This window comes from Bombus bifarius, unplaced genomic scaffold (genome assembly GCF_011952205.1).
Source record: "Bombus bifarius isolate JDL3187 unplaced genomic scaffold, Bbif_JDL3187 scf7180000007966, whole genome shotgun sequence".
NCBI classification, from domain to species: Eukaryota; Metazoa; Arthropoda; class Insecta; order Hymenoptera; family Apidae; genus Bombus; species Bombus bifarius.
The window spans coordinates 7,752,694-7,780,117 of NW_022884352.1; the positions used below are offsets into that span (position 1 = coordinate 7,752,694).

At 31.3% G+C, this 27,424-nt stretch overlaps 5 protein-coding genes across 23 annotated transcripts in view; 3 read left to right on the plus strand and 2 right to left on the minus strand.

Annotated features, from left to right (window-relative positions):
- LOC117207747 (liprin-alpha-1) overlaps window positions 1–15,904 on the plus strand; it is a 42,061-nt gene extending 26,157 nt beyond the window's left edge. For 4 of the 17 annotated variants that reach the window (XM_033448273.1, XM_033448381.1, XM_033448389.1 and 1 more), the window contains 21 exons: window positions 996–1,097; window positions 1,193–1,357; window positions 1,653–1,727; window positions 1,832–1,927; window positions 2,713–2,910; window positions 3,882–4,169; window positions 4,239–4,382; window positions 5,017–5,176; window positions 5,264–5,625; window positions 5,711–5,953; window positions 6,021–6,203; window positions 6,274–6,366; window positions 6,446–6,606; window positions 6,951–6,998; window positions 8,543–8,798; window positions 8,886–9,031; window positions 9,112–9,342; window positions 9,453–9,716; window positions 9,803–9,959; window positions 10,038–10,154; window positions 10,259–15,904. In XM_033448273.1, the coding sequence (XP_033304164.1) occupies window positions 996–1,097; window positions 1,193–1,357; window positions 1,653–1,727; window positions 1,832–1,927; window positions 2,713–2,910; window positions 3,882–4,169; window positions 4,239–4,382; window positions 5,017–5,176; window positions 5,264–5,625; window positions 5,711–5,953; window positions 6,021–6,203; window positions 6,274–6,366; window positions 6,446–6,606; window positions 6,951–6,998; window positions 8,543–8,798; window positions 8,886–9,031; window positions 9,112–9,342; window positions 9,453–9,716; window positions 9,803–9,959; window positions 10,038–10,154; window positions 10,259–10,348 (3,579 nt within the window). In that variant the 3' untranslated portion in view covers window positions 10,349–15,904. Of the gene's footprint in view, window positions 1–995; window positions 1,098–1,192; window positions 1,358–1,652; window positions 1,728–1,831; window positions 1,928–2,696; window positions 2,911–3,881; window positions 4,170–4,238; window positions 4,383–5,016; window positions 5,177–5,263; window positions 5,626–5,710; window positions 5,954–6,020; window positions 6,204–6,273; window positions 6,367–6,445; window positions 6,607–6,950; window positions 6,999–8,542; window positions 8,799–8,885; window positions 9,032–9,111; window positions 9,343–9,452; window positions 9,717–9,802; window positions 9,960–10,037; window positions 10,155–10,258 lie in introns of those variants that run through there. The other 13 variants (XM_033448281.1, XM_033448290.1, XM_033448263.1 and 10 more) reach the window with 11 other exon arrangements.
- A 181-nt stretch (window positions 15,905–16,085) lies between these two features.
- On the plus strand, window positions 16,086–18,167 carry LOC117207843 (GDP-fucose protein O-fucosyltransferase 2). The gene is made up of 8 exons (XM_033448482.1): window positions 16,086–16,376; window positions 16,467–16,603; window positions 16,663–16,788; window positions 16,848–17,115; window positions 17,197–17,389; window positions 17,457–17,634; window positions 17,706–17,835; window positions 17,911–18,167. The coding sequence occupies exons 1-8, from the start codon at window positions 16,228–16,230 to the stop codon at window positions 18,059–18,061; spliced, it is 1,332 nt and encodes a 443-aa protein (XP_033304373.1). The 5' UTR covers window positions 16,086–16,227; the 3' UTR covers window positions 18,062–18,167.
- LOC117207882 (biogenesis of lysosome-related organelles complex 1 subunit 6-like) lies at window positions 17,864–19,228 on the minus strand. The gene is made up of 5 exons (XM_033448559.1): window positions 19,019–19,228; window positions 18,757–18,867; window positions 18,607–18,694; window positions 18,418–18,504; window positions 17,864–18,335 (listed from the first exon to the last, which is right to left on the minus strand). Exons 1-5 carry the CDS (start codon window positions 19,081–19,083, stop codon window positions 18,219–18,221), a joined length of 468 nt encoding a protein of 155 aa, XP_033304450.1. The 5' UTR covers window positions 19,084–19,228; the 3' UTR covers window positions 17,864–18,218.
- An 83-nt stretch (window positions 19,229–19,311) lies between these two features.
- LOC117207830 lies at window positions 19,312–21,972 on the plus strand. 3 transcript variants are annotated; one of them, XM_033448469.1, is made up of 5 exons: window positions 19,312–19,585; window positions 19,822–19,962; window positions 20,028–20,227; window positions 20,308–20,487; window positions 20,571–21,972. In XM_033448469.1, exons 2-5 carry the CDS (start codon window positions 19,830–19,832, stop codon window positions 21,912–21,914), a joined length of 1,857 nt encoding a protein of 618 aa, XP_033304360.1. In that variant the 5' UTR covers window positions 19,312–19,585; window positions 19,822–19,829; the 3' UTR covers window positions 21,915–21,972. The 3 variants fall into 3 exon arrangements, with proteins under 3 accessions (XP_033304360.1, XP_033304350.1, XP_033304345.1); XM_033448459.1 differs by having other exon boundaries at window positions 19,312–19,516; window positions 20,571–21,914; XM_033448454.1 differs by having other exon boundaries at window positions 19,581–19,718; window positions 20,571–21,914.
- A 2,354-nt stretch (window positions 21,973–24,326) lies between these two features.
- LOC117207920 (activating signal cointegrator 1) lies at window positions 24,327–27,043 on the minus strand. Its single transcript, XM_033448642.1, has 11 exons — window positions 26,849–27,043; window positions 26,525–26,757; window positions 26,339–26,451; window positions 26,148–26,266; window positions 25,970–26,069; window positions 25,627–25,894; window positions 25,250–25,556; window positions 25,000–25,163; window positions 24,776–24,897; window positions 24,489–24,680; window positions 24,327–24,414 (listed from the first exon to the last, which is right to left on the minus strand). The coding sequence occupies exons 2-11, from the start codon at window positions 26,590–26,592 to the stop codon at window positions 24,344–24,346; spliced, it is 1,524 nt and encodes a 507-aa protein (XP_033304533.1). The 5' UTR covers window positions 26,593–26,757; window positions 26,849–27,043; the 3' UTR covers window positions 24,327–24,343.
- Between the last annotated feature and the right edge of the window lie 381 nt (window positions 27,044–27,424).

Here is a 27,424-nt window from a genome sequence, read left to right on the forward strand (position 1 = left end):
AATTTTCTCTTTCTTTTTGAGATTGTTGTTCTGATACCAAAAATAATGGTTGTAAGTGTCAAGTTTTCCCAAGTTTCGCACAATGAGGGACAGGAGCGAGGGCAAGCAGGAGCGACATAAATTTAGATGAGGCTGTTTGCTCCTTTAAAGTGCAAAGCAGCTGTCGATGTTGTTTCAACGGGGAAGGCCATATCGATCGAGGTAGCATTTATAAATAAAGATTTAACATTGTGCTGGAGTGTCGAGCGGAAGTAACACGTTCGAAGGCGTGAATAAAACGCGCTTGAATGAAAAAGGTGAAAGTGCGGTTTCCCTATCAAGCATCCCGCTGAGACTGACTCCTGACCACTTTGATCATCATTTTTGAAAAACTTGAAACAATCTAGGATCTTCTTACATTACACTACACTTCTCTTCAATTCATATTGTCTTGTTACAAGTAATCAGATGTTCATTTCTCCTTATTTTCGTCTTATTGAATTATTAAAAATAATCATGAAAATTTCTTTTTATTATATTGTATGACGTTACGGTTAAAACTGATTTTGATCGGTGAAGGGTATTTAATGCACTTCTATTATTATATGTATATAGAAGTATCTGGCATACTATATCGTGTAAAAATGATAAAAAAACAGTGGACTACAATTCAAGGATACAGTGTCCATTATTCTTTTTTAATCTCTATACAAATCGCCGTGGTAAAAAGATATTAGGGGAATGCAGTATCATTTCTAAAATAGTATTATTCGAAACGAACTCCGGCGAATACTAAACCAATTTATTTACAATTATAATTCTGTACATATGTTCTCTACGATGGATTTACATTTACTTACCTATATGTTTTAATTTTAATGTTTTATGTTGTTGATGTTTAATGTTTTAATGATGTTTTAATTTTATTCTTATTAACTATTATAATTTATTATTTAGCATCGTTTCACCAGTGTCCGCAGCTTGTTATATAAATGAAATGCATTTTTTAATTACAGGATTTCTCTCAATTGACGAAGGAGCTCGCAGCAGCGCGCGAAAGTATCCTAGAAAGAGAAGAAGAGATATCGGAACTAAAAGCAGAAAGGAATAATACTCGTGTACGTAGAACAGACCACTAATGCATCTTATAGATTGAAGCCGGTACTTGTCTCTACGACATTGCTCACCAAGACGATTCTATTGCCTTCCGCAGCTTCTGCTCGAGCATCTGGAATGCCTGGTTTCCCGACATGAACGATCGCTTAGGATGACTGTAGTGAAGAGGCAAGCCGCCGCGCAATCTGGAGTATCGTCCGAAGTTGAAGTGCTCAAAGCTCTAAAAAGTCTGTTCGAGCACCACAAGGCTTTAGACGAGAAAGTAAGAACTTTCTGATCCATTGTTTGACGACATTGACACATTGGCAACCTTGAGGGGAGATACGGAGAATCACGATTCCCGTTCAGCCCTGAAACTGATGCTCGTTGCATTTTTTGTGAACTAGATACAAGAATGATGAATTGTAAAATTTCTATAAAATTACCAAATGCAGCGATTCACCAGTTGAAGAGAATATAATATCAATATAATGTAGTTGGAAATGCATTAATGAAAAATATAATAATTATAATACCGATTATAAGAAATCGATGTTTTAATAGTAACTAATTTTCAGGTGCGTGAACGATTACGAGTTGCATTAGAAAGGAATACAAGCCTGGAAGAAGAGCTAGCTATTACCAAAGAAGAGGTATCGTTTCAGCTAATTTTGTATATTCTTTAATACTTAATTACTAAAGTGTTTAATAATCGTGTAACAAATATAATATTTGTAATTTGAATAAAAATTCGCAGCTCCAGCAATATAAATTAAGTGGACATGCGCCTAAAAATATAGAAGATAGACCCAAGGAGAACGGACAGGCGGAAGACGGGCAGCAGCAGAACAAGGTAGCTGAGAAATATCTTTACGTTGTTGCACACCCATGCATAATGCACTCCACAAATATTTCACATAACACTGCTCCTTCATACTTCACAGTCATATTTATCATGAATACATGAAAAAGGTGTTCAACATGTTTAAGCGTCGTGAATTGTATTTATGCGATCTTTTCACTTTGCATGTTCATGGTTTTGATATAATTCAGTATTTCACCTAGCCACACCGTTTTATATAGAGTGATAAAGTTCGTTTTCTGCGTCATCGGATCCTCTTGTTCTCTTTCTCTCTATCTGTGATACGCTTCTAATCTCGGCGTTAGATATTGATTGATTTCGAAGTTATTGGTCACAGATTTCAGCCCTTGGCTCGTGTTTAACGATTAAAGAGTATATTCTGTGTCATCTTAGAAGCATTTGATCATTAGTGATTTTCATATGTCACAATGAGAATTACAATAGTTACTGTCAATCATATTATTCCACGTTTCATTCAATTTCCCTTTTCTATCAGGATTTCCAATTCGTTTCAAATCATGGCACTCTATGCGTCGATCAAAGGAAATCATGTAATGTCATCCTTGAACAGAGTTCAAATCTGTACCGATAAAGTGACCATCTGTTTGTCATTCATCTCGATCGTTGCATCCATAATAAGAATGCATTCGCAATAGCGTGCACGGTAGTGGTTTAGTCGCATAGCTGCATAGATACGTAGTTGTTGGGAATTGCGCGGCGATGCAGGACAGGCAATGCGAGCGAGGCATTCTGAATGTAGTGTTATGATCGGGCAGAATGAGACTGAGCAGGCAGGAGGCCAGCAGGAACAACAACAACAACCGCAACAACAACAACTGCAGCAGTCAGTACAAAAACTAGGTACGGAGAAGTCAACAGAGATCGAAAGTAGACTGAGCAATGGCAGTCTCGATCCTGTGGACCAGGATTCTGCGGCGCGCGTAATAGATTTGCAAGCTACTCTTGACAAGCAGGTATGAAAAAGTATCACGACGAACTACTTAGCGTATGTATGATTCTCTCATTGATTTAGGAACAGTCAGGTAGATGGATCGTGGAACATCTCGCGCGATAATTAAACGCATCCCTGACTGCTGATATTTTTGAGATGCAGAACGAATATACTCTTCTTCGTTCTCCCCTTTTTTTCTTCTGCATGCACCTCAAGCGATTTGCAAATTTACACAAGTTCAGAAAAACATTTTTTATTGCTATTCTTGAATTAAAAACATAGAGACTTAGAGTGTCCCCGTTAAACTGCATGGTATTGAAACACAATAACAAATTGTTATCTTTGATAATATCATTAAGCGCTTTCATTTATACACGACACTAAGAGATCTTCTAGATCAACTTTAAACTATGTTCATTAAATGTTATAGAGTATGATAGTCGTGAAACAATTACTGAAATATTGTATTTTGTTTTCATATTGTAATGAGATTTTTTAAGAAATATTAACAGAAAAAATTAGATCGATTTTATAACACTATGTTGCACAACTTGAATTTACCTTCCATTAAATGTGCCATATTATCATTGGCGCCTATGGCATGTTGTAGAATGAATATATATATTAATAATGTGTGTTTCATATTCGCATGATCTAATGAATAAGAATGAATTTTTTCCCAAGCAAACTTTATAAATGGCTTAATCATTAATGTGACGTATATATATACTGACACAAAACATCCCATGCAATATAAAAACACATTTACAACTTCAATTATAGTATATATTTCAATTAGATCTAGTATAGTATCTCAGAGATAAGAGCAGAACAAGAGAGATAATGCCTTGTTAAAACATATTTGTGTAGATGTACATATTTACATAGTGCATATGAGAAACACAATTTTTAATACTCTTTCTGTACACATACAAGTAGCATATTAGATACACATTGATTTTTATTAACATTGTATTATAACAATTATTCTAGAGCTCAGAGTTGAGCACATGGCAGCGGCGGGTAGCCGAATTAAGTGGCCGAGTAGCAGAGTTGGAAGAAACTTTGTCCAAGACTCAGAAAGACCTTCTGAAAACCCAAGAAACGAATGTCAAACTACAGAGAGATTTACGTGAAAATGTTGCCCAAAAAGAGGACCAAGAAGAGAGGATAGCGACTCTTGAAAAACGTTATCTTAATGCTCAACGAGAGTCCACTAGTTTACATGATCTCAATGAAAAGCTGGAGCAAGAGCTGCAGCATAAGAAAGCTCAATTAAAGGTAATCGTTCTTCTATATTAAATTTACAGTTTATGTCAATTTAATGACCTTTATGTAATTCATGTTTAGCTCCAAGAAGAAAAAATCGCGGCGATACAGGAGAAACTAGAACTCGCAGAACAAAAATTAGCCCAATACGCTAAGTTACCAGAAATGGAAGAGCAATTAAAGCAGAGGATGGAGGCTCTGACGCAGGTGAGGAGGCCCAACCAGGTACGCAGAGGAATTAAGTCGTCGTATCATCAATTTCTTCTTTTCTTATTCCTCTGCACTTCTATCGATACTCCCTGCCTCCAAATGTACCTATGTCGAGAATGCTTGCCCCTTTAATGTCTTTTCTTGAAAACAGTCTTCATTCTACTTCAGTTTACATATTAAATTTTTTGCAATGTTTTCCCTGTTACATTCTTCATCATTGGCCATGGCTACTCACAAACCACACAAACAATAAACACACTTCAGATTTTTTTAATTTTCTTCTAAGATTATGAAGTTAATGAATATAATATGATAATCAAGTCACTTACAAAGGTGAAGGTTGATATAAAATAATTTACTTACTTTCTACTCACTAAATATACCGAACATAGCAATCAGTGTGATTATTTTCAGAGCTTGTTAATAACTTGTAGTTTAGTGCTATTATCACATTTCTGTAGACATGTTTGTATTAGGCACGTATTTATTCTTCAATTCAATTCATTAGCTTTACATGTTAGCTCTACTGGAAGATTATATTTAGAATAAAGAACAATCTAATATATATAGATATATTTTCATGAATTCACCTCTAATTAAATTTAATACCTGCAGGCATTGATTTTAATTATGTGAAATATTTAATAAGCAGGCTCAAGAAAGACACGGCAGCGCAGAGGATAGAATACAGAGGTTGGAAACGCAACTTGAAGAAAAGAATGCAGAAGTGATGCGTGTCAATCAACGACTTAAGATGAATGAGGAGCATAATACGCGGCTTAGTACAACTGTTGATAAACTTTTATCAGGTAATTTATATGTATATTGTGTAAAGTAATTACATTACTGATAACAAATACATGCTTATGCTTATTAGCTTTGATTTATTTCTGCAGAATCTAACGAAAGATTGCAAGTACATTTAAAAGAAAGGATGCACGCATTAGAAGAGAAAAACGCACTCACGCAAGAACTGGAAAAGACTAGGAAGATTGCGGAAGATCTTCAAAATGAAAAGGCCGAAATAGTCAAGGAATTAGGGAAAGCTCGCCTTGAAATCGATAACGTGAAAAGGCAGATGCTTCAGCAAGAAATTGCGTTCAATATTCAACAAACAGATGCTCTAACTCGAAGTTTGTCCCCCAATGCAGTGGATCCAGGTTCCTTTTCTAGGAGTGCAAGTCATAGTAGTTTTGATACTCATTCTTTACCAAGAAGAACGGGTAAACGACCTGCAATCGAAGATGATCCAGCAAAGGTAGCACATAGAAGATTAGATTTTAGTATATGAAAAATTAAATATATAATAGAAAACTCTGAATAACACGCTCTCAATTTTTTAGAATTATGTAGCGCGCACTTTAGCAGAGCAAGAATGGGAAAAGTTACAGCAGGCTCATGTCCTTGCAAATGTACAACAAGCATTTGATGTTTCTAGTGATGCAGAAGGTGACGGAGATAACGAAAGTTTATTCAGTTGTGCAGCTGATGTAATTAGTCCTACAGGACATACGGATGCTCAAACACTAGCATTAATGTTACAAGAACAATTAGATGCAATTAATAATGAAATTAGATTAATCCAGGTAATCAAACGTTATTTATTATACCATATTTTATATATCAATATGTCAAAGTGCACTTTTGATGAAGGAAGAAAAGCAAAGTACCGAAGCGCGTGCCGAGGAGTTGGAGTCCAGGGTTGGTAGTCTTGAACATATGAATTTGTTAGCCAGAGGACGAAGTCTCGAACGGGCATCTCCACCATTAAGTGGACGATCCACTCCAAAATCGCATCATAGTCCAAACAGAGATTATTTACATAAATATCATACGGTAAGTACCGTTTACTTTATAATCCTTAATCATTTTAAAATATATTTTCAATATTTTTATCATTTTGAAGGCACCAGCATCAATGTCTCCAGCGCATCTCCATCAATATGCTGCCTCTTTAGCTAGTCCAGGTCAACTTTCGGAATCCCTTCCTGCGAGCCAGGTAAATAACTGTGATGACAATTCGACATGTGTAAGGCAGTAGCATTGACATATGTATAATTTTTTATATCATATCATAGTTGCAGTTATCAGGCGAAGAATTGCATTCAGTGAGTGAAAGGGACAGCACTGGTGGTGCAGGAAGTGGTGGTAGCGATGCAGCTTCACCATTGACTGCTCGATCGATCAGGCTAGAACGAGTAGCACAGGCACTTGCTCACAGTCAAGAGGAACTCAGAAGGTATGTGTTTAATTTTCAATTTATCGATATCAACAAACATCGAATTTCTTCGTGGATCCAATGCTTGAACTACACGAGCACTATCTGAGAAAGCGATGATAATGTATTATAAATAAAATTTTTGCAACCACATCTCTGATAATGAGGACTCTAAGTTTTTTGTTGGGAAACAAGATGTCTTTTATGTGTATTGAATATCGTAAATATGCTATTTCATTCAATTGATTAATGCTTAAATAATAATACATAAATTATCAAAGTCCTTGCATACATAGAGGTGGATTGCCAAAAATTCAGTAATTATTTTGTAAGTAGTTAGCATTGTGCGTTGTTTATGCTGCCAGACGCACTGGACAAGCCGGATTTCCCAGCAGTGGTTTTCCTGCTCACAGGTTAATTAAAGATTGTAGTACTGCATGTAATCCGCAACATATGCCGCTGTGCACGACATATTTGAGTGGCCCATGTGGGCATGAAATGAACAACTTAGAAGTCGACCTAAGTGACATCGATGGTAACAGATCCTTTTTATACCTTTTTTTGGAAAAAGGGATTTACTAAGATGATCTTAGGTTTTTACAAAAAAATTGTTGTAGGGACTGATAATTATAGATACTTTTGTATTGCAAAATTCATTATGGATATTTCTATTTTTTAACTATAATTTCTTATTACAAGAAACGTATGATCAATGAATAGTATGCAAGATGTCACATATTTATGCCTACAGCCCCAATTTTCGAGCACAGTGGTACGGACGAACCGACTGATAGATCTGATAGAAATGAGTCCCTGGAAGAAACTGATATTAGCTTCTTCCATCCATCATACATTCAAGCCTGCCCAGTTCACGACAGACATCGCTGTCTCAAACAAACGAGGGAATTTAGGCAGCCAAGAGAATTGCATCGAGTTAACGTCGCGTCTGAATCTCCTGCGCGAATAAGGTTGTTTTCTAAGAAATAGGTGCAAAGATATAGATGGATCCAATAGATGCAATTAACTAATTAATTAATTAATTAACTTTCATTATCTCAATAAAAGATTATAATTGTTTCAATAGAATTCATAGATAAGGCGGTTTTTCTATATCTTTGTCTTTAAACGGTACTTATTATGACAATCCCATCTCATAAGCAGTGATCAGCTATATTTTCAGGTTTCTATGCCTTCCCTGTAATACTGAGTAGGTATTACAACTGTTTTTTCACTATTTTGCCAAACATAATTTATCATTTTGGACGTTCTTGGAAAGAAATATTTTTTATTCTTTCATATGATACTATATTGTTTTTATATGTATAAGATATTGGATTGTGATATAATGATATTTTTTCACGAATTTCCAAAACTGATATTGATATTGCTTCATTTCTTCTTTAGTTTACTAGTTATTTGTTTGTAGTACAATTATCAGTTGTAGATATCTTGAATAGTACAAAATTAAAACTTGAATGCTTTAATCTGACTCAATTAGGAATATCATTTACATTGAAAATACGCAATTTGGAATAAAAAATCATATCACATATATTATTCGAAGCTAAATAGTATTTGTGCTTATGCTCATGTACTATCATGTATAAGCACAATCATATATCACTGCTAAAAGTCTTTTAAGTAATGCAATTCACTTGGCTCGGTAAGTTCCCTGATCATATCTTATCTCACGTAATTTAAAACATTGATCTCTTTATGCTTTAAATATTGAAGAGTACAGATGGTTTAGAGAATCCTGTTATTAATTTGGTTGTTTGATTGTCTAGTGTGATGATGTATCTTGAAAAAGATCTGAAAATAATTTGAATAAATTCAGATCACAAAAATGATATAGAAGGTACATACAGCATAGAAAAAAAGATATAAGTCTGATAGTTTGTGGGCTAGAATGCATTATTTAGAGTAGAAATAGAAACTAGATTAGCGCTCCATGCAGCAGGCATGGGCAACATAACAACGGCGCACTCAATTCTGGGACTCCCCCTTCCCCATTGTCCTCACGTCATAGCAGCCAGGACAGTTTGCATAAGAACAACTTGTCTGGTGTTGGATTGCCAATTGGACAATTGTCTAGTTCGCATTTGCACATGCAATCTACCATGAGTCCAGCAACCGCAGCAGCAGTAGCTGCAGCTCAAAAGAAGAAAGGCATTAAGAGCAGTCTTGGTAGATTTTTCAGCAAGAAAGAAAAGGTAATGCAGATTTTAATTATGTAAGATAATAACCAAATAACTGAATAAGAAAAATGAGAAAAATCAGAGAGAGAACTTTGGTTACAGATCAAGGGGAAAGATACACCAATGCCTGGAGATATACCAGGTATGGGAGGAGCAAATACACCTGCAGATCCTGATTATGGAGATAATGTTTCTGTTGCTGGCACTATGGGCAGTAAAAGCGATTTTGATCGTAGAAAAAAGAAAAGGTACATATATGTAACTAAAAATATATTCATAATTTAAATAATTAATGAATATAATTGTTATAGCACTAATTTTCTTTCAGTCCAAGTATGTTTGGAAGTATGTTAGATTCCTCACGACACGAACTTCTGGCGGAGGCAATGAAAGCTGGAACACCTTTTGCTCTATGGAATGGACCAACTGTAGTAGCTTGGCTTGAGCTTTGGGTGGGCATGCCAACGTGGTATGTTGCAGCTTGCCGGGCAAATGTCAAAAGTGGTGCCATAATGAGTGCTCTTAGTGATACCGAAATTCAACGTGAAATTGGTATAAGGTACGAAATTAAGTTATTTAACACATTCTGCACATTTTGGATGACAAGCATGATGGAGTTCCATACAATATAAAATCACTAACATTTAATGTAATAATTTTTATTCTTAGTAATCCTCTACATCGATTGAAACTACGGTTAGCTATTCAAGAAATGGTGTCACTTACAAGTCCATCAGCACCAAAAACTTCTCGCACAACCTTAGCATTTGGAGATATGAACCACGAATGGATTGGTAATGTTTGGCTTCCAAGTCTTGGTTTGCCACAGTATCGGTCCACTTTCATGGAGTGCCTTGTTGATGCTAGAATGTTGGATCACCTTACCAAAAAGGACCTTCGTGGTCAACTTAGAATGGTTGATAGTTTTCACAGGTGATAAATCATTAAAAACAAAAATTCATGTTTAATAGTGATTTTTAGATCCCTTGATCTGATCCGAATTTTATTTATTTTTACAGAACAAGCTTGCAATATGGCATTTCGTGTTTAAAGCGATTAAATTATGATAGGCAACAATTAGAAGAAAGGAGACGAATGGCGGAAGGTGCGAACGTCGATGTTCTTGTATGGAGTAATGATCGTGTTATAAGATGGGTGCAATCTATCGGCCTGAAAGTAACTTCATTTTACTGCTTTCCATTTTATAAATCATTCATACTGTAATGATGATAAAACACAATTTCGTATTTTTAGGAATACGGTAACAACCTCTTAGAATCTGGGGTACATGGAGCTCTTATAGCCCTCGATGAAAGTTTCGACGCGAATAGTTTTGCTCTAGCTTTGCAAATTCCAACGCAAAACACACAAGTAGGTTTTAGTTTAATGTATTGCTATATAGTTATCAGAGATTAAAAATTATATATAATCTTTACTATCTTTACTATTTTTACCATTTTTCTGTACTTCAACAGGCTCGGCAGTTGTTAGAGATGGAGTTCGCAAATTTATTAACAGTAGGAACAGAAAGGCGACTCGATGAAGCGAATAGTATGAAATCCTGATCCAACTCGTCTAGCAGGCTGCCTCATCTTCAACCACATCACGTCTAGTCCAAAACCCCAGCTATTACTACTCTCTGTATGCAAGTGTGTTGTAAAAGTTGTAAGAGCTTTAAGTATCATTCTAAGGGTATCTTCATACTGTTAAGAGCTGTAACACGCGGTGATATGAAAACACGATCGAACATAATCTGTTAAAAGAAAATGGTGATTTATTGTATGTTCAAGGAGAAAATTTAAAACGTTTTATCAATTTTTATGTCGCGTATGTTTCATAAACCGTTTGTTACGGATTTCGGATAAAAAATAATAATTCTGAATCAATTACTCTCATATAGATACTGAAATGTAGTGAGCGGTCAGGGAATCGTGAAATATATTTTTCCTCGAAAGCCCAAAGAATCAGTTATAGGTAATTACGACAATAATTCTGTCTAATTTCACCTCGATTTCTTAAGAATAGCAAGACTTGTAGCTTTCGGAATAATGAATATCATGGTAGTTCGTAAACATTTTCAGGACGTAATTGCATATTTCTTATACTATATTATGTACTTATACTATGTAACAAATAGTTATAAAACAACTGTCTATTTTGATAATACCACATACCGCACAAAATAAAAATCCCCAAAATTATATTAGTGCCATTGCTCTCGAGGAAACTATTTATGTACAAGGAAAAGACTGCATTCTATATTTCTGCATCTATAAGACAGTGACCTAATAAGCCATATATATATAAAACAATATATACATATATATATATTATATATATATGTATATATATATATACACACACACACATATTACTTCATACAGAAGGAGCGCTGGAATACTTGTCCTCCTCTGTTATTTCGATGAATTTTAAATGTTTGTAGATCACATATAAACACGTAATATATTAAAGAATTACACCGAAGCAACTATCGTAATTAGAAAATTATCAGACAACCGGTTGCATGGACGTGTTTAAAGGAACTGCTTTTTATTTATCGTGAACTAAGGAACGGACATTTTATACCAAAATAATCGCGCAATGTATAAGTACATGTACGCAAAGTTAGTAGGTGTTATAAAATTAAGGAACTTTGTAACTTTAATTGATAATGAACTCTATCGATCAGTCACGTATATCGTTATACTATCTTTATTTTGTTTAATCATAAGGAAATCATGTCTCATTCGGCTCTCTAGCATTTTTTATTCATTCAAAGAAAAGAATTTCATGTCGATAGTTCATTTGCAAGTATTTCTTAACATCTTGTTTCAAAGTTCCAGGAATGACTATTAGTAGACTCGATCGATAGTGAGAAAGAATTCACGAAGATGAAGAGCGTTATAAATATAATAAAAAGTCACGAGGTAAAAGAAAGAAAAAATGAAATAAAGAAGAAATGGCCATAACAAGAACAGCAAAAAAATACACTAACAATGGCCATAAATATTATTTAACAGTAATGACGATGTTGCTGAAGACAATGATTGCGATGATAATTATAATTACTCATTACAAAATGTTATCAGGCTGAAGGTGTGGCGAAAGACTGAGATTACGACAGTGACTGTAATGATAAAACTGGTCATGATAGAGACGATCACAATAATGATGATAAGTTATAATGGGATGTTGTTAATGTTGTTGATACTTGAGGAATCGTTGTTGATGTTTGTTTCCCTGTGAACTACCCCCTGCGAGCTGTTCATTCGTTGTAACTTCATTGCTCTGCACGACCTTCCGAATGGGCGCATACGTACCAAATAGTTTCTACCAAAGAAATTACAATGCAGTACGATGATTGCACAGTCGTACACGTGTGTACAAGAATGTAACGTTGACACTTGACATATATGTACGCAGTAGGAAGATCAAAATATGTCTTACATGTAAAGATCATAATGTACAGTCTCATTCTTCAGCGTGTAGAAATCTTTTTCTTTTCTAAGTACCACCGATCAGTTGAAATATTTCTAGATAATCAGAAAGACTCGCTAAGCCAAAGCAACGTTACGCTACCTCAATACTGAGACAAGGTGGTACGCTCCTGTTTCTTTATATAAATGTTTTAATAACTGGTCCTATGATTTTTAATCGTCGGCTAATTCCTTTCGGGGGATGTTAAGTCCGAATTTCTTGTTGATATTGTGTTGAAAGATAACTCGTCGTAGTAAAAACGTTTGCATATGCAAATTATATTATTTAGTTATTAAAGAAAACTGATTATCGGAATATAGAAAAAAACAACGATTAATAATTCGGAACTGCACACGCGTTTAGTTATTTTAGTTACACTGAACAATCTCCAAAATACTAGTAGAAAAGTTTATTTGAGGTAAAACATTTCTACAATAGTATTACAATGTATACCCTTTTTTAATCCTAATGTAATGCTACACGATTGTACAGAACTAATTTGTACAAATGAATAGATATACAAAACTGAGTCACTTTGTGAAACAGAATGGCCGTCTCTCCCTTTCGGAAGTGTCTGCAGTATGTGTAAATGACTGAACTTATTTTTAATGTACGCTAGTTAATAGTGTCAATGGACATTCCAAGGAAAAGAAATAAAAGCAAACCTTCCAAAAAGCAGCCACATTCATAATCGCATATATGTAAATCATGACTCGATATGTAGCAGCTTTGCCGCCTTCTATGTATTTAACTATAAATATATACATAGATACGAAAAAATTTCGCCTGAATCCAGCCTCCGACTGCTCGGTATCGAATAGAGCTTGAATAAGCAAAACTAATAGCATCTACTATATACGTAATGTTTTTACCAAAAAATAATGAACAACTGCTTAAACTTAGGATTTGTTTTGCTTTCGAATTTCTTCTATTCGGTACAAATTTATGCCCATAAAAGGATATGTATTATACCCTTTTAGAGTGTACATGCTGATGAAGAAGCAAAACAATGAATATTAAATATTGTCTTCAGCAATGCTGAGCAAACTGTTTTGTTTAAATGTAACAGCTTTATGTGTTGTATAACAAATTATCAATACCTAAAGAAAGACACTTATAATATTTAAGTTTCTTTATTATCAGTTTACACATATCATAAGATTGTAAAAAGTATAGAGGAAATGAAATTACATTAAACGAAATATTGTTCTTCTGTATAATTCATTTTTGGTTCTTAGACGAAATATACATGCTAATACATGGTAAAAACATGCACGTAAAACATATGTAATATTGTGATGTAACAGTCTGTATTATGTGTTATTTCACAATGTATCTTTTCTTTCGTACACTCTTTTTGTATGCTCAATTCGGCCGAACTGCCGGAAGAACAAGTTTAACGTTATTCTGGATTTTTGTATGACATATGTTTGTGTGTGTTAATGCTAGTTATTGTACATATGTTAGCGCGTGCGTACGTGTGTGAGTGTGTATGTGTATATATCTTTCCCTGTGTATATACGAATTATTTATTAACATCCCTGTAATTTTTTTAACATTTTATTGCAAAGCCCAATGCAGGTAAATATACTACAATCCTAATAATAACAAATGTTAAATCGCTATTAAATATCCAATTACTTTACTTCTGAATGAATATTATAGTAAATTTTGTTGGAATATATCTATATGATGGAATTTTTAGATTAGATTGCTGCAGTAATTTGGAAAGAATAATATTGGGTTGGCAATTAAGTGATTGCCGATTTTGTCAATACCACCTAATGACAAAATCCGCAATCACTTAGTTGCCAACCCAGTAGTAAATATGCAACAAATATTTCAAATAAATTTATTCAGGAGCAAAGGAAATCGATCAAAGTAAAAAATTGTGTGTGCAACAAGTGCATGGGTTGGGCCCATTTTAAATGAAAAGAAAATATTTGGTTTATGTAACATTTTTGTCAGAAGCATCAACTACAAGATAAATCAAAACCCAAGAGATTTGTAGATCATTTAAAAATGTTTGTCTTGTATGCGATGATTCTGTACAAGTGCATAAATCATCAATATGTAATTATACTGATTTTTATTTATATCTGACTATTTTACCTGGACTCTCAGGTAATTGTGCCAGCATAAAAATTTTCAATTGTGCTAGTAAGCAGGTAATCGTCAGAAATATTTCTAAATGTGAAGTAGTATAAAACTATACATACATATATTTGTGTGTGTTTTATATATATGTATGTATAGTATGGTACACAGTGCACAAAGAAATAAATTTTTTAATTATTATCAGAAGATGGTCGCTAAAATGATTAGTTAAACTTTATATTGTTCTTATAAATCAGTTTTTTATGAAATTTGTACTTATTCGTTTATCATGGAATTTTTATTTACTTAAGTTATATATTCTATATTCAGAATAATTTTATACTTGAAAAGTATAAAGGAATATTGTTTCTAGCATTTGCAAATCACTTTACATGATTATTTATTTCTTTAAGATATTTTTAATTTTTTTGAAAAATAAATAGAAAACAAATATTAGACATTATGTTATTTCATTATTGCAAATAATGAAACTTAAAATGTTTGCTAGAAATTTAAATATCATTTCAAATATAAATATACATATATATACATAAACGCACATGTATATACGTGTGTATATATACATATATGTATAAAACTGTGGCAAATATGGAAATGAAGTGTGCGTGTGAAAAAAGTGATGGACTATTCAAATAATACCATATATCTGAATGAGTGCACTGTGCGATTAATGCATAAACCATTTGCCCCTTTTTTCTTTTTAAAAGTTTTAAATATCATGTACTACTTCACGTTTCTTATATCGAATGTAAAATAGTGTGTTTCCTGTTAACATAAAGCAACTTTTTAGCTGTGATGTTAACAATAGAGAATTCATATGGAGGTGCAAAACAAGAGGGGAATTAGTATAATAGAAATGAATTTCGTGTTATATTTATTATAATGACAATTCAGTATTATGATATGTACCAATGTTTGCAGACTAAGAATTCTACTACCAGTTAATGTCATTGCTAACAGAATGTGACAAGAAACTATAAAACAGCACACATTTAAAAAGAATCACAACGAGGCACAAATTTTGACAGGGACAGTGGATAACTTTCTGTGCCCACAGTACACTTGGAGTCTTAAGCAACCAAGAATTGGATCTGAGATTTCATAATACAAGTATACGCGCGTGTGAAAAGTACTAAAAAAAAATCATGGAAAATGGGGACGATAACAGAGCATAGTTATCGCATAAATAATTATAATGATAATATTATTATTGCTACCATTACTGCTGCTAGTGCTACTACTATAATTATTACTATTACTACAACTACCATTACTGCTACCACTATCATAACTATTACTACAACTACAGCTACTACCATTACCAATATAAATTGTCCTTGTAATTTTTATATGCTAAGTGTATACTTTAATAGGATAAATGAAAAAGTATGGGAAATGAGTCACAGTAAATGTAACATAACAGCCCTACTTGTATAAGGGGGCAGAAACTATGTTAACTGAACTATGAATTATAAATATTGTATAAGACGATAAATAATAATTATTATTATCATTATTATAATTATTATCAATTGAATTAGCAAATTGTAATCTACCCATCAACAACCATTTTGGAATAAGGGAGATTTAAGTCTGTAATTCGTGTATAACAAAAATCAAGCTGTACAATGTTGTTGTTATTGCTGTTGTTTTTTTACTATCCTTAATCTCATTCTTTAGAAAGCAAATGTTTTTTTGAAAAAGGATAAAAATTGAATACAAATTTATTTATTATATATTTTATTAAAACTCATTATACAATACAAAATATTTCTTATATTACTCCGGAAATGTTCGAAGTGTTCTTGACCTATCGTAACATGTAAAATATAACCTTAAAATGTAAAATATGTTGTTATTTTTAAGAGTATTGTGTTTTATATTACTTTTGATTAATTTTACACAAAATATCGTTACAAATGAATTTTGTGATATACCAGATGAACATGGAGAAACTAACAATAAATGCAGCGTTCAATCACGTTACTCGCAAAATCGGTCTGAGCTTACTTCTTTATTGTATATATATATATATATATATATATCGCCTTAAAATTAATATTTTTTACATAGATAATGATTTTTCAGTTATATACTCTACGATGTTAATCCTCCGGAAGGATTTAACTTAAGAAGGGACGTTTTTATTCGTGTTGCAGTTTTTATAAAAAATTTAATCAAGCAAGAAAAAGATTATAAATGGCAATTAGTTTTGCCACCATGGGGTAATTTTATAATGTACAAGTAGTTTTTGCATCATTTTATTTTTATTCTATTTTTACAGGTGATTTGTATCATTGGCGTAGTAAACACATAGGATATCAAACACAATTGCCTTGGAGTCTGTTTTTTGACATTTCAAGTTTACAAAAATATATACCAGTTATTGAAATATGTCAGTTTTTACAAGGTATAAAATTTCATTTATTTATTATGAACAATATAATCAATAGAGATTTGCATTTTCAGAATATCCTTCGGAAAATAATGAAACACATCTTGATGTTGTATATATTTTACAAAACGACGAAGAAATGTTCAGGACAGGTAAATTTGAAGATAAAAATGAAATAATAGAATGTGATGATAAATCATTACAATTTCATAAAGTAGAATCAGAAAAATATATTGGATATTTTTGGGGATATCATAATATAACTTCTAAAGTTGTTAAGTGTATTAAATTTCATGGTATGACATCTGATCTTAAACAAAATCTGAAACCTAATGTTTATAGGTAAGAAAATATAAAATTTGTTTAACAATACTCAAATGTCACGTACAATATCTTTTACAACTAATTTAATTATTATGATAGGTCTATAATGTTTGATCACATGGAGATTGCATTACATGACTTTTATGGTACAAAAGAATATTGGAAAGCTAGACGTAGTATGCGATATAATTCTGAACTATATAATATTGCTAATGAATATAGAAAAACTTTCCTTAATTCAACAAATGAGCATGATAAGACTGAACGACCAGATGACTGGACTAAAGAAAAAGTATCTAATTTCACTTAAGTTAATAAAAAGATTTAAATTATAAAATACAACCTTTTTCTAATTATAGGGTATAAGGAATGCAGTTGGAGGACCTTATTTATCAGTCCATTTAAGAAGACGCGATTTTTTAATTGGTCGCCCTTCAACAGTGCCAACAATACAGTCTGCTGCTTCTCAGTTAAAAAATAAATTAGATGAACTCCAATTAAAATCTTTGTTTGTTGCAACAGATGCAACACAAGAAGGTAAATCATACTGAAACTTCCTTAAGAGATTGATACACGGGCATATCTATTAATCATATCAATTTGTTTAGAATTCAGTGAACTCAAACAGTACCTATCTAATTATACAGTTCTTAGATTTATTTCATCAGATTACGTATTAAGTAAATTTAAAGACGGCGGAGTTGCAATTATTGACCAAATAATTAGTTCCCACGCTAGGTAAGAATTAACAATAATATATCTCATGTTTTATATTATGAATAGGAATAATGTATTATTTGTATCCTTTTGTAGATATTTTATAGGAACATATGAATCGACATACACATTTAGAATACAAGAAGATAGGGAAATCATTGGTTTTCCTACGAGAACAACATTTAATTATTTATGTAAAGGTACTGAGAAATGTGACTCTAATGGACAATGGGAAATTGTTTGGTAATGTATAAAAATATGTATGTATAAGTTATATTACACAATAAAATCAATGACTAAGTTTAGACACACATTTTAGCATGATGTGTGTATAAGTACAATCTGTTCTTATATGTTTATGTGTCTTTGCTGATATTAATTATCTCTCTAGATAATGGTTTTTCTTAACTTATCGCTGGTTTACCAATTAATTCTTGTTCCCGACGAAGTTCTTGCTCTCGTTGTTGCTCTCTATTTAAGGCCTCCTTCTGTATTATCTGCTGCAACCTTGACGCTCGTTTCTACACAAATATAATGTGTACATTACATAAATAATAGTAAATTAGAAATATATATGTATAGTACATAAATATTATAACTCACTTTTAATCTGAATGTCCTCTCATGAATGGAAACCATTTCTTTTTTCATTGATATTAATTTACCTTGACTAACTTTAATCATCTGAAACTATAATACATATTTCTCTTATATATTTTATGTTTTAGGCCATTCTTTCATATCAAAAATTTCTGTAAAATGAAATTTATATTTCAATATCAATATACTTGCCGTTTCATTTAGCTTAACATCATCAAAAACATCTTGAAGTTTTTTGTTCTCAGTTTGCATCTGATCGAGCAAAGTCTCTTGCTTATTTCTAAACAAAAATAGCAAGAAACATAAAATCAGGAAATATTTATATTTCTTACTTCTACTTACTTTACTTCATCAAGTTTTTTCTCAGTTTGTTCCCACTGTTCTTGATATTGATTTAAAAATCCTTCTGCTAATTTCTTCACAGCTACTTTGAAGTCGAATTCAACTTCTTTACTATAAAATTTTGGGAAAATGTGATGTATATTATCGATACTCGTAGTTGTGTACAATTATAAATAAATGAATTTTATATGTAATTGTAAAGTGTGACTATGTTTACAAACAATTGTAAAATAAATAAATAATGTGAAACGCAGAAAGTTACCTATCGCGTTTCTCAATTTGTAATTGAAGTTCTCTTGCTTCTGCCTCTTCCATATCTGTCATCATTTTTTGTGTTTTTTATTGTTATTATAATTATCCACTAAATTATAGTATAAAAAAATTTGGATGTAAATTTAATGTAAACAATAACATTAACTATGACTTTGTCATCTGTGAGATCAACTATAGCTGTCCGAAATGAACATGAATCGTGGTGATAACTATGTGATAACTCTATACGCAGCTTTTGTATCGACGACTATCTTTCTAGCATATGTTTGTTTCATGCTCTTGATGTAACTTGAACATAACCAAGAAAAAAGTTGTAAAGAAAAATATTTATTGTTTATGAAGTGGAATAATATGTTTTTGATATATAATGAAAAGCTCGATGAACGTTTCTACATGAGATGGAGCATTTTCCAAATAGAGAATATATTATGGTAGCTCCTGGAGTAAACACTGTAGCGGTGCTTCTAAATATAGGATTTATTTTTAGGTTGGAGCTAGCCATAGTTTGAATCAAGAATTTGATCTAAAACTGCATTTCTAGACGGTTTTGTAATAGGTGTGAAAGATGTTTATTTCTGAATGACATCTTTAAGCTCGTTTCTGTTTTTCACTGATATTTTATTTGTGTTTCATTTTGAATAATATTACTATTTAACTATTCAAATTTTTAAGTATCCTACATTAAACATGTAAATACTGTTTTTTTTTCTAAATGTTTTGTTTCTGTGAAATAACTTGGACAAATTTAGACATATAGAAAATACAAGTGACCAGAAATGTATATTGTTGCAGTGATAAAAATGGCAAATGACTTAATAATAAGAGGCAAGGATAGATTGCAAGAAATTAGCATGAAATTAGAGCAAAGCCATTTGGTTTATCTACAAACAGACGATAGTCCTTTAAAATTACAACAGCGTCATAAACTTGAAGGTAAATATATAATAAATATGTAACAATATTGAATGCTTAATATTTAACAATTTTCTGTATTTTAGGTTTTATTAAAGAGAATCTTTGCCTTGTTCCAAATGAAAATAAATATGTATTTCAAGAAACCGCAGACATATTACACAGATCAGCAGCCACATTGCAAGATTTTAGTGGATATAGAGCTGCAACTGCCTGGAGTGCTATTTCTTTATATGCTGCCAATCTTTTGGCTCAGCCTTGGAGAAGAGAATATAGAACATTAAAGGTTAATATTTTTGTAATCTTTTACATTGCTTTTTTCAAGCTATAAAAATATTCAATTAATTAAACTTTTCTTTATATTAGACTTATAGTGGATATTATAAGCATGAAGTAGAAGCAAATTTAATAGGAGCAGAATTAATGTTTGAACAAATGGGATACAAACATACAGGGTTAGGAGTGCTTACTTTGGAGGGTCCTATTGACCCTGATAAAGTATCTTGTGTAAGCAGAGATGCAATAGTTGCTTTTGTTGAATGTCAGGTAAGAATATTTATTATGATACTTTTATAGTACTTTTTCTATAAAGATACACTTAAATAAAAGAGATACAATTTCAAACGTAGATCTTGAAGCAAATATGGGAGAATGTTTCACAGAATTATAGTATCTCGTGGTTAGAAGTATTAGAATTTCGGGAAAATCACGTTGGTACACCAGAACAAGCAATCAGAGCATTGAACTATCGTTTTCTTGAGAAAATGCATCAAACTCGAACAAAAGCGGAGAATTATAGGGATTATCATTATCCGCAAACTACATGTGTGGATGCGGTATCACCATCAATTCCTTATCACATTATGCCTCCCAGTTACAATACATCAATGCCTGCTTGTCATTCAGAATACAGGTATATCGAAGATACAAATTCAATACCTGGAACTTACAAATATTTTCAACCAGTAGATCACAGTTTTGGAAATCGATGTAGTGCCTATGGATGTTTACCACATGGTAATAAATATATGAGTGGAGTCAATCCGTATTATACTACAATGCCAGGATATACAAGAGTACCAACGGGTAGACTAATTGAGGTTGATATGCCGGTTTCAGTTGCAAATTATGATAAATTACATAATCGAAAGATATCTCATAGAATATCAGATTTGGAGGAAGTAGATTTTTATAGAAGACAATCTAGTGATGGAAACCATTACGATTACGGAAAAATCGATAGAAAATCTGCAAAATCGGTCGGTGAAAGGAACAATTATGACTCTTGGGACTTTGTGTATAGGAATTTAGAAAGTTTAGGCTATTCTAAAGATCTTGGTAATCGAGAAGATATTTTACACAAACGGGAATGCGAGTCCCGATTGAGTAAACAAAAATCTTTTAAACACAATGATAACGATGAGAAACATAGTATACATCGCTCTGAAAAAAGGAGGAGTGGAAGAACCGATGTGAATGACATCGAATCGTCTATGACAAATGGCCGACATCATCATCACGATACATTACCCTTCAAAAAGAAGTCTTCTTCCTTCGATTTAATGGACTCGAATAGATATCACGATGCATCTTCAGAAAGTCAATCATCTCCTCATAGTAATGAAAAAAGACATGGTAGTCAGACGCTTCCAATTCAACGTTCACATCGATCGGCGGATCAAATTGTAAAAATCGCGGATACGTTGAAGAACTTAGAGCTTTCTCACTCGGAAAAAGGAAATGAAACAGAAGATAAAGCTGTGAATTGGAATTGTGCTACTTGCACCTATCTTAATTGTTCATCAAAGGAAATTTGTGAGATGTGTGGAAAGTCTAGGCACAAAGGAAACGAGGATAAACCATTAGCAAGTGGTGGAAAAGAATGCCCACGATGTACATTAGTAAACGAGAAAAATGTCTCGGTCTGTGATGCTTGTGGTATCAGTTTAAAAGATTCACCTACTTATATTTAGATATTTAACTGTTCGAAACAAATATCATATTCCATTGTTTTCCATGTGTCTGAAATTTAAAAAAAGGAAGTGGTAAGTATACATTTCCTGGATGCTCGATATTGTTCTAAGAAGAATATTTGAAATGTTTGAAAAAGATGTTAGTACTTATAATGCTGAAAATAGCTGATATAAGTAGTAACAATTTTTCTTGATTGCTTTATTTAGAGAACAAATTTTAAAGGGTATTATTATATTAATCGAATTTAGAATTTCATAAAGCGCGTATAACATGGGAGGGGAGAAATATGAAATTATTTATTTAAACTTGTTTGAATAGATTTGTGATATGGGTACATTAGTATTACGATAGTACATACTCTGGTGGCCTATCATTAATTTGTGTGTGGATATTATTTTCTGTTAATTTAAATTAAACAAAATTTGCTTTTCTGGACTTTCCTTTATTTGCTGTATAAAATTATTTCTTTTATTCGTTTTATTTTAATATATGACTTTATTTTATAAAATTTTATCACTTTTATTAAAAATCTATTTATGTATACATTTGACTTGATTTTTGATATTAAAAATTAATCTAGTAAAAAATTATTATCAATTTGTGTAGTAAAAACTATTAAAATCAAGTAAAAACTATTTATTCTATAGCGTATACGTATATATTATATCCATAGAGAAAATTCGTATTTTAACAAAAAAATTATCTGTTGAATATATTGGATTGTTATTTAAAAAAGAAATATTAACGTGTATTGTACAATACATATGTACACACACAGATATATACGACATCAAATTATATTTTATATATAATGCATTGTTTTTCTTTATTAATTTTTATTTAAATTAATATCACAAAATTAAGAATATTATTAAACCTAATTGTAAAAGTTATTTTTTGATTGTGAAGCAATTAGAGATATTGCATGTTGTTGTATTATCTGAATTGAGAAAAGGAAAAATATTAATAACATCTTCCATTTTATAATGGTAATGTTATTTATTGTTTACATCACCTTTTGTTTTAACTGGACAATATTGTTGTCAAATTATAATATTTGTGTACCTTTAGAAAACAAATGCAAATTAAATGATAATTGATAGATCGCACAGTATACAGATTAATAAACATGTAATTTGAATCTATATATCTTGTTGATACGTTTTGATTACTTCAATTTAAAAATCGTATTGTGCAATTGTTAATTTTATACTGAAATTTATTTTTCGTAGTTTGATATTTATTTATACATTCCCAATGCTGCAATGCTATTCATAAAATATGTAATATTAAATATACATTTTTTTTAAATTTTATTTGTACCTTATTTGAAACAATACAAATTTAGTTTAAGCCATACATATTATAGTCTTTACATATCAATCTATTTATGATAATTTGAGTGCTCTTTCATTGCATATAATATGTTGTTATAGCTTTATTTAACTTTGGATTAGTTTGTAAGTACAAAGTTTTGTTTTCGATACCTTTAATTTGTTGAAATTGTTACAAAAGATAAATTACATATTCTAGAGTCTTCTTAGCATAGTAATTATTGCAAGATGATATTATAGATGTTTTAAAACTTTTAATCATTTAATTTGTAATTTTCTTATTTTTAATTATAAACGCTTTGCCAGGATTTATAAAAGAGAAATTCCTTGCTATTATCTTCAAAATATTTTTACTATGAATTCCAAAATTTATAACAGAACAATAAACTTTATAACGTCATGTTTCGATAAAAAATGTTCTCTTTGTACTTCAAATATATAAACTGTTTAAATGTAAAAATAACTTTACTGAAATCTACTTTTAACGTTTACTAAAGTCTGATATTTTAACGGAAATAAGAGAAAACGGCTAATATTTTTTCATTGAATGCACGTAAAAGGAATAAGTGAATAATAAAATAAACAGTTAATGTAAAAAGGATATATGTATGTCTTGTAATAGTTATTGTAATATATTGCAAGCTATGTGTACATTGTAATATATTATATTATGTACAGATAATAAATAATATTTAATATAGATTATGCAAAATATGTACTTTATTTTTTAGTACTAAAATATTAAAGTTATGTAATATTCATATTATATACATATAAACTTAATATTAAAACAAATATGAATATTGCACTGCTTGTTTTTAACAATAATAGATATAGAATGAAGCAAAGGCTAGTAGAAATGTAGAAGAAAATTCAGGTAACTTTCGATGAGAAGAGAGGAGAAATAAGAAAAAGAGAAATAAAAATGATAAATAAAATAAAAAAGGTTCTGAAGGTACAGAAGAAGAGAAAGAAGAAATAACGTAATAATAAAGAGATTGAGGTTGGATGCGAAGTGCAAAAGTAGTGAACCAGAGGAATTCTTTAAAAAAAAGCTACATCTGGAACAATAACAGATATACTACTTTGTATATTTAACGTATATTTTTTGTACATTTATCTAGCATCTTTAAAGCAGCATGATGAATTTTCTGGTCTAATTTATCTATAAATTATAATAAGGATCATAAGAATTATTTTTAATAAAAAGTGCACCACTAAAAATGAAGAAATACTTACAAATTTTATGCTTTCCTTGTATCGGAAATTTAATTGGCAATGCAACAAAATTTTCGCATATAAAAACATAAGGACTATCACTTTCTCCATCTGGGTAAGATTTCCTATATTCCTCTTGTGGTAAAACATCAGTAACTGTTACACATCCTAATAGACAACCAGTTGAATAAACTTCAGGAAACATTATTTTTTCTGTAAAACATCAATGCAATTTGTGATAATCTGTAAACTACAATATAATTAAGGTGAAATTTTACTTTTTATTCATAAATCTAATTTATACTAACCATTTTTTAAAACACGGTAATATTGTTCTACAGTTGAAATTTCCTCCTTAGTTGGTATTTTAGATGCTGCAGCAATCCATAATCTTCCTCTATGTGATGAGTACCATGTACGACCTTCATGACTATAATAGTAATAAAGCGTTAGGTATTCTTATAAAATTATATAATTTTCTTACATAAATATTCATATTGGAATTAATCTGTTTAAAATATTATAAACTTACACTTTTATTCCAGCCACTAATAAAGATGCATAAGGTTGGTGCATGCTCAAACATAAGCCAGGATCAGACATTTCTAAATACTCTTTGTCTTGAATAATATTTCGTGTGTTAGAAGAAATGTTCACTTTTGATGTTCGCAATTCCAATTCATGTGATTCCACATACTGTACAATTAGAATTCAACATTATGTTTCTTTTATATAATAACAATATGAATATATTTAATTATTTGTTAAAACAATATTTTTACCTTGGGGGGAGTAAATTCTATATTTGGGCAACTATTACTATTTTCTATTTCACTGAATGATTCAGATATATCTTGCAAATGTTCTTCATTGAATTCTTCAAAATCCTCAGTTTGTTTCTCTTCAATTATCTCTCTTCCTGTGAAATCAATAGTTGCATAGATTTTTCTCTTTAAATGAGACATATGCTTCCTTTCATGCATTTCTTCTTCCAACTTCTGTAACTTTTCTCGTTGCTTTTCTGTTAACCATGTATTGTTTGATTGATAATAGTCACATTCATCATCAATTACTTTCGTGTATTGTATTCTGTAAATTAGTACAGCTATATCCTTATTCTTGCATGAAAAAATTATACAAGATTACATGTAATGCATACCCATCACGATCATATTCGAGAAGTCTATCTCTTTGTTTTATTGATTCTTCCAGATTTTTGTTAGCTTTTTGGTTCATCAATTTATTGTATAACTGATCAGCTTGTTTAGTATTACTAGAAAGAATAGTTAGCTCTTTCTCAGAACATACAAGTTCTTCGCAGAAAAAGCAAGGACCAGCTCCTTCTTGAGCACAGACTATTCTACCACAATTGAGGCAGTTACTAATCAATGCATGTCTCTTTGCTTCGCAATTACACTTGTATCTACCTAATAAAATATTTTTATGTCAATTTCTATATTATAGTCCCTTAATAGTTAATAATTTCTTAATGAATAAAATACCTTTTAATAAAATTTCTCTCTCATTGCCATCTTGAGAATATATACTGACAAATTTAGTTTTCTTTCTTTCCACTTTATCTACTTTTATAGTTTCTTGCACCTAAATAAATAACATGTAGTATTACTGTAGCATTATAAATCTGAAATAAAAATTTCAAACAATATTGTTGACATATACCTGTTTATTTTCTTTGGTCTCTTTTCCTTTCACTTTTCCTTTCTTTTTTTCATTTTGCTTTTTCTTTCCATTATTCATATCATTTTCTTTCTTATATTTGGCTTGATCTTTGCTTGAAGCTGAAATAATGTTCCGAAATGATAAAGGCATTCAATAATTCAATAATTTACATGAATGATAAGAATATAAACCTTGTCGTTTTTTGAAGTCTGAAATAAATTGTCTGTGCTTTCCATTAGTATAATCTAAAAAAGATTGCAAGTAATCATCCAAATCCCTTTCGTTTTCTATTTTCATTAGGAATCTGAAAAAATATGTCAATATTATCATTATTCACATCAAGTGAATATCACTATATTTTGTTATAATTTTCTTACTCGGCCATCTCCTTTGGTACTGGAAAATCTAAAATTTTTGATAAATTTTCGTTTATCCAGTTCTCCATCTTTGCGAAATTGTTAAAATAATATTCTCGAAATATTAGAATAAAATTATTCGTGTACAAATGTGTGTAAGGTTAACGTTCAAAATTAAATGTTAAAGTTAGTCTTAGTGGACACAGAATGATTGCTTTTTTTATTGCTATTTAATAGTTTTCAATGCGCAGAATCTGAAAATGGAAGTCTTAATTTTAGGAATCAAGCAATTCAAAAATTATACGTATGTAAACTTAAGCATTTTGAGCATATTTAACAGGTTACTTTGACACTATATTGTTTCCATCACCTGACTGGCTCGCACAAATGAGTATTCAAATGTTTCTCATTTGAAGATTTGTAAATTTGTTTCTATTTTCTGAGTGTGGATACCGTTGCTGGCTGTAATTAAAGTATTAACCCATAATGTAGATGAATTTTGGCGAAAATTAACATTAACGTAGGGCGGCCGGAATTTTATAACTACCCCCACCTAATTTAGTACTCACCTACAAATTCCATGCTGTGATTTACTGTTTTATTGACATATCCCTGGAAAAACATTTGACTTATCCCGCTTAACTGGTCGTCACCCACGTGCATTTGTTACAGCCAGTGACTGCACTAATTGTATAAATACGCTAAAACTGCTCAACTTATACATATACATAACTCTGTCTGTCTCATAAAATGAGACCTTTTCTTCTCCTTCATCATAATACTTTTTGACTCAATAGATGGACGGTTTCCCCTAGCGAGCGTTTCTTGAAAATGCAATGGAATACAGAATTCTCTCAAGAACTATTTGGCTTAACTAACTAGTAGGTTGAAATTATTTTGATGATTTTTTTAGCATTAAGC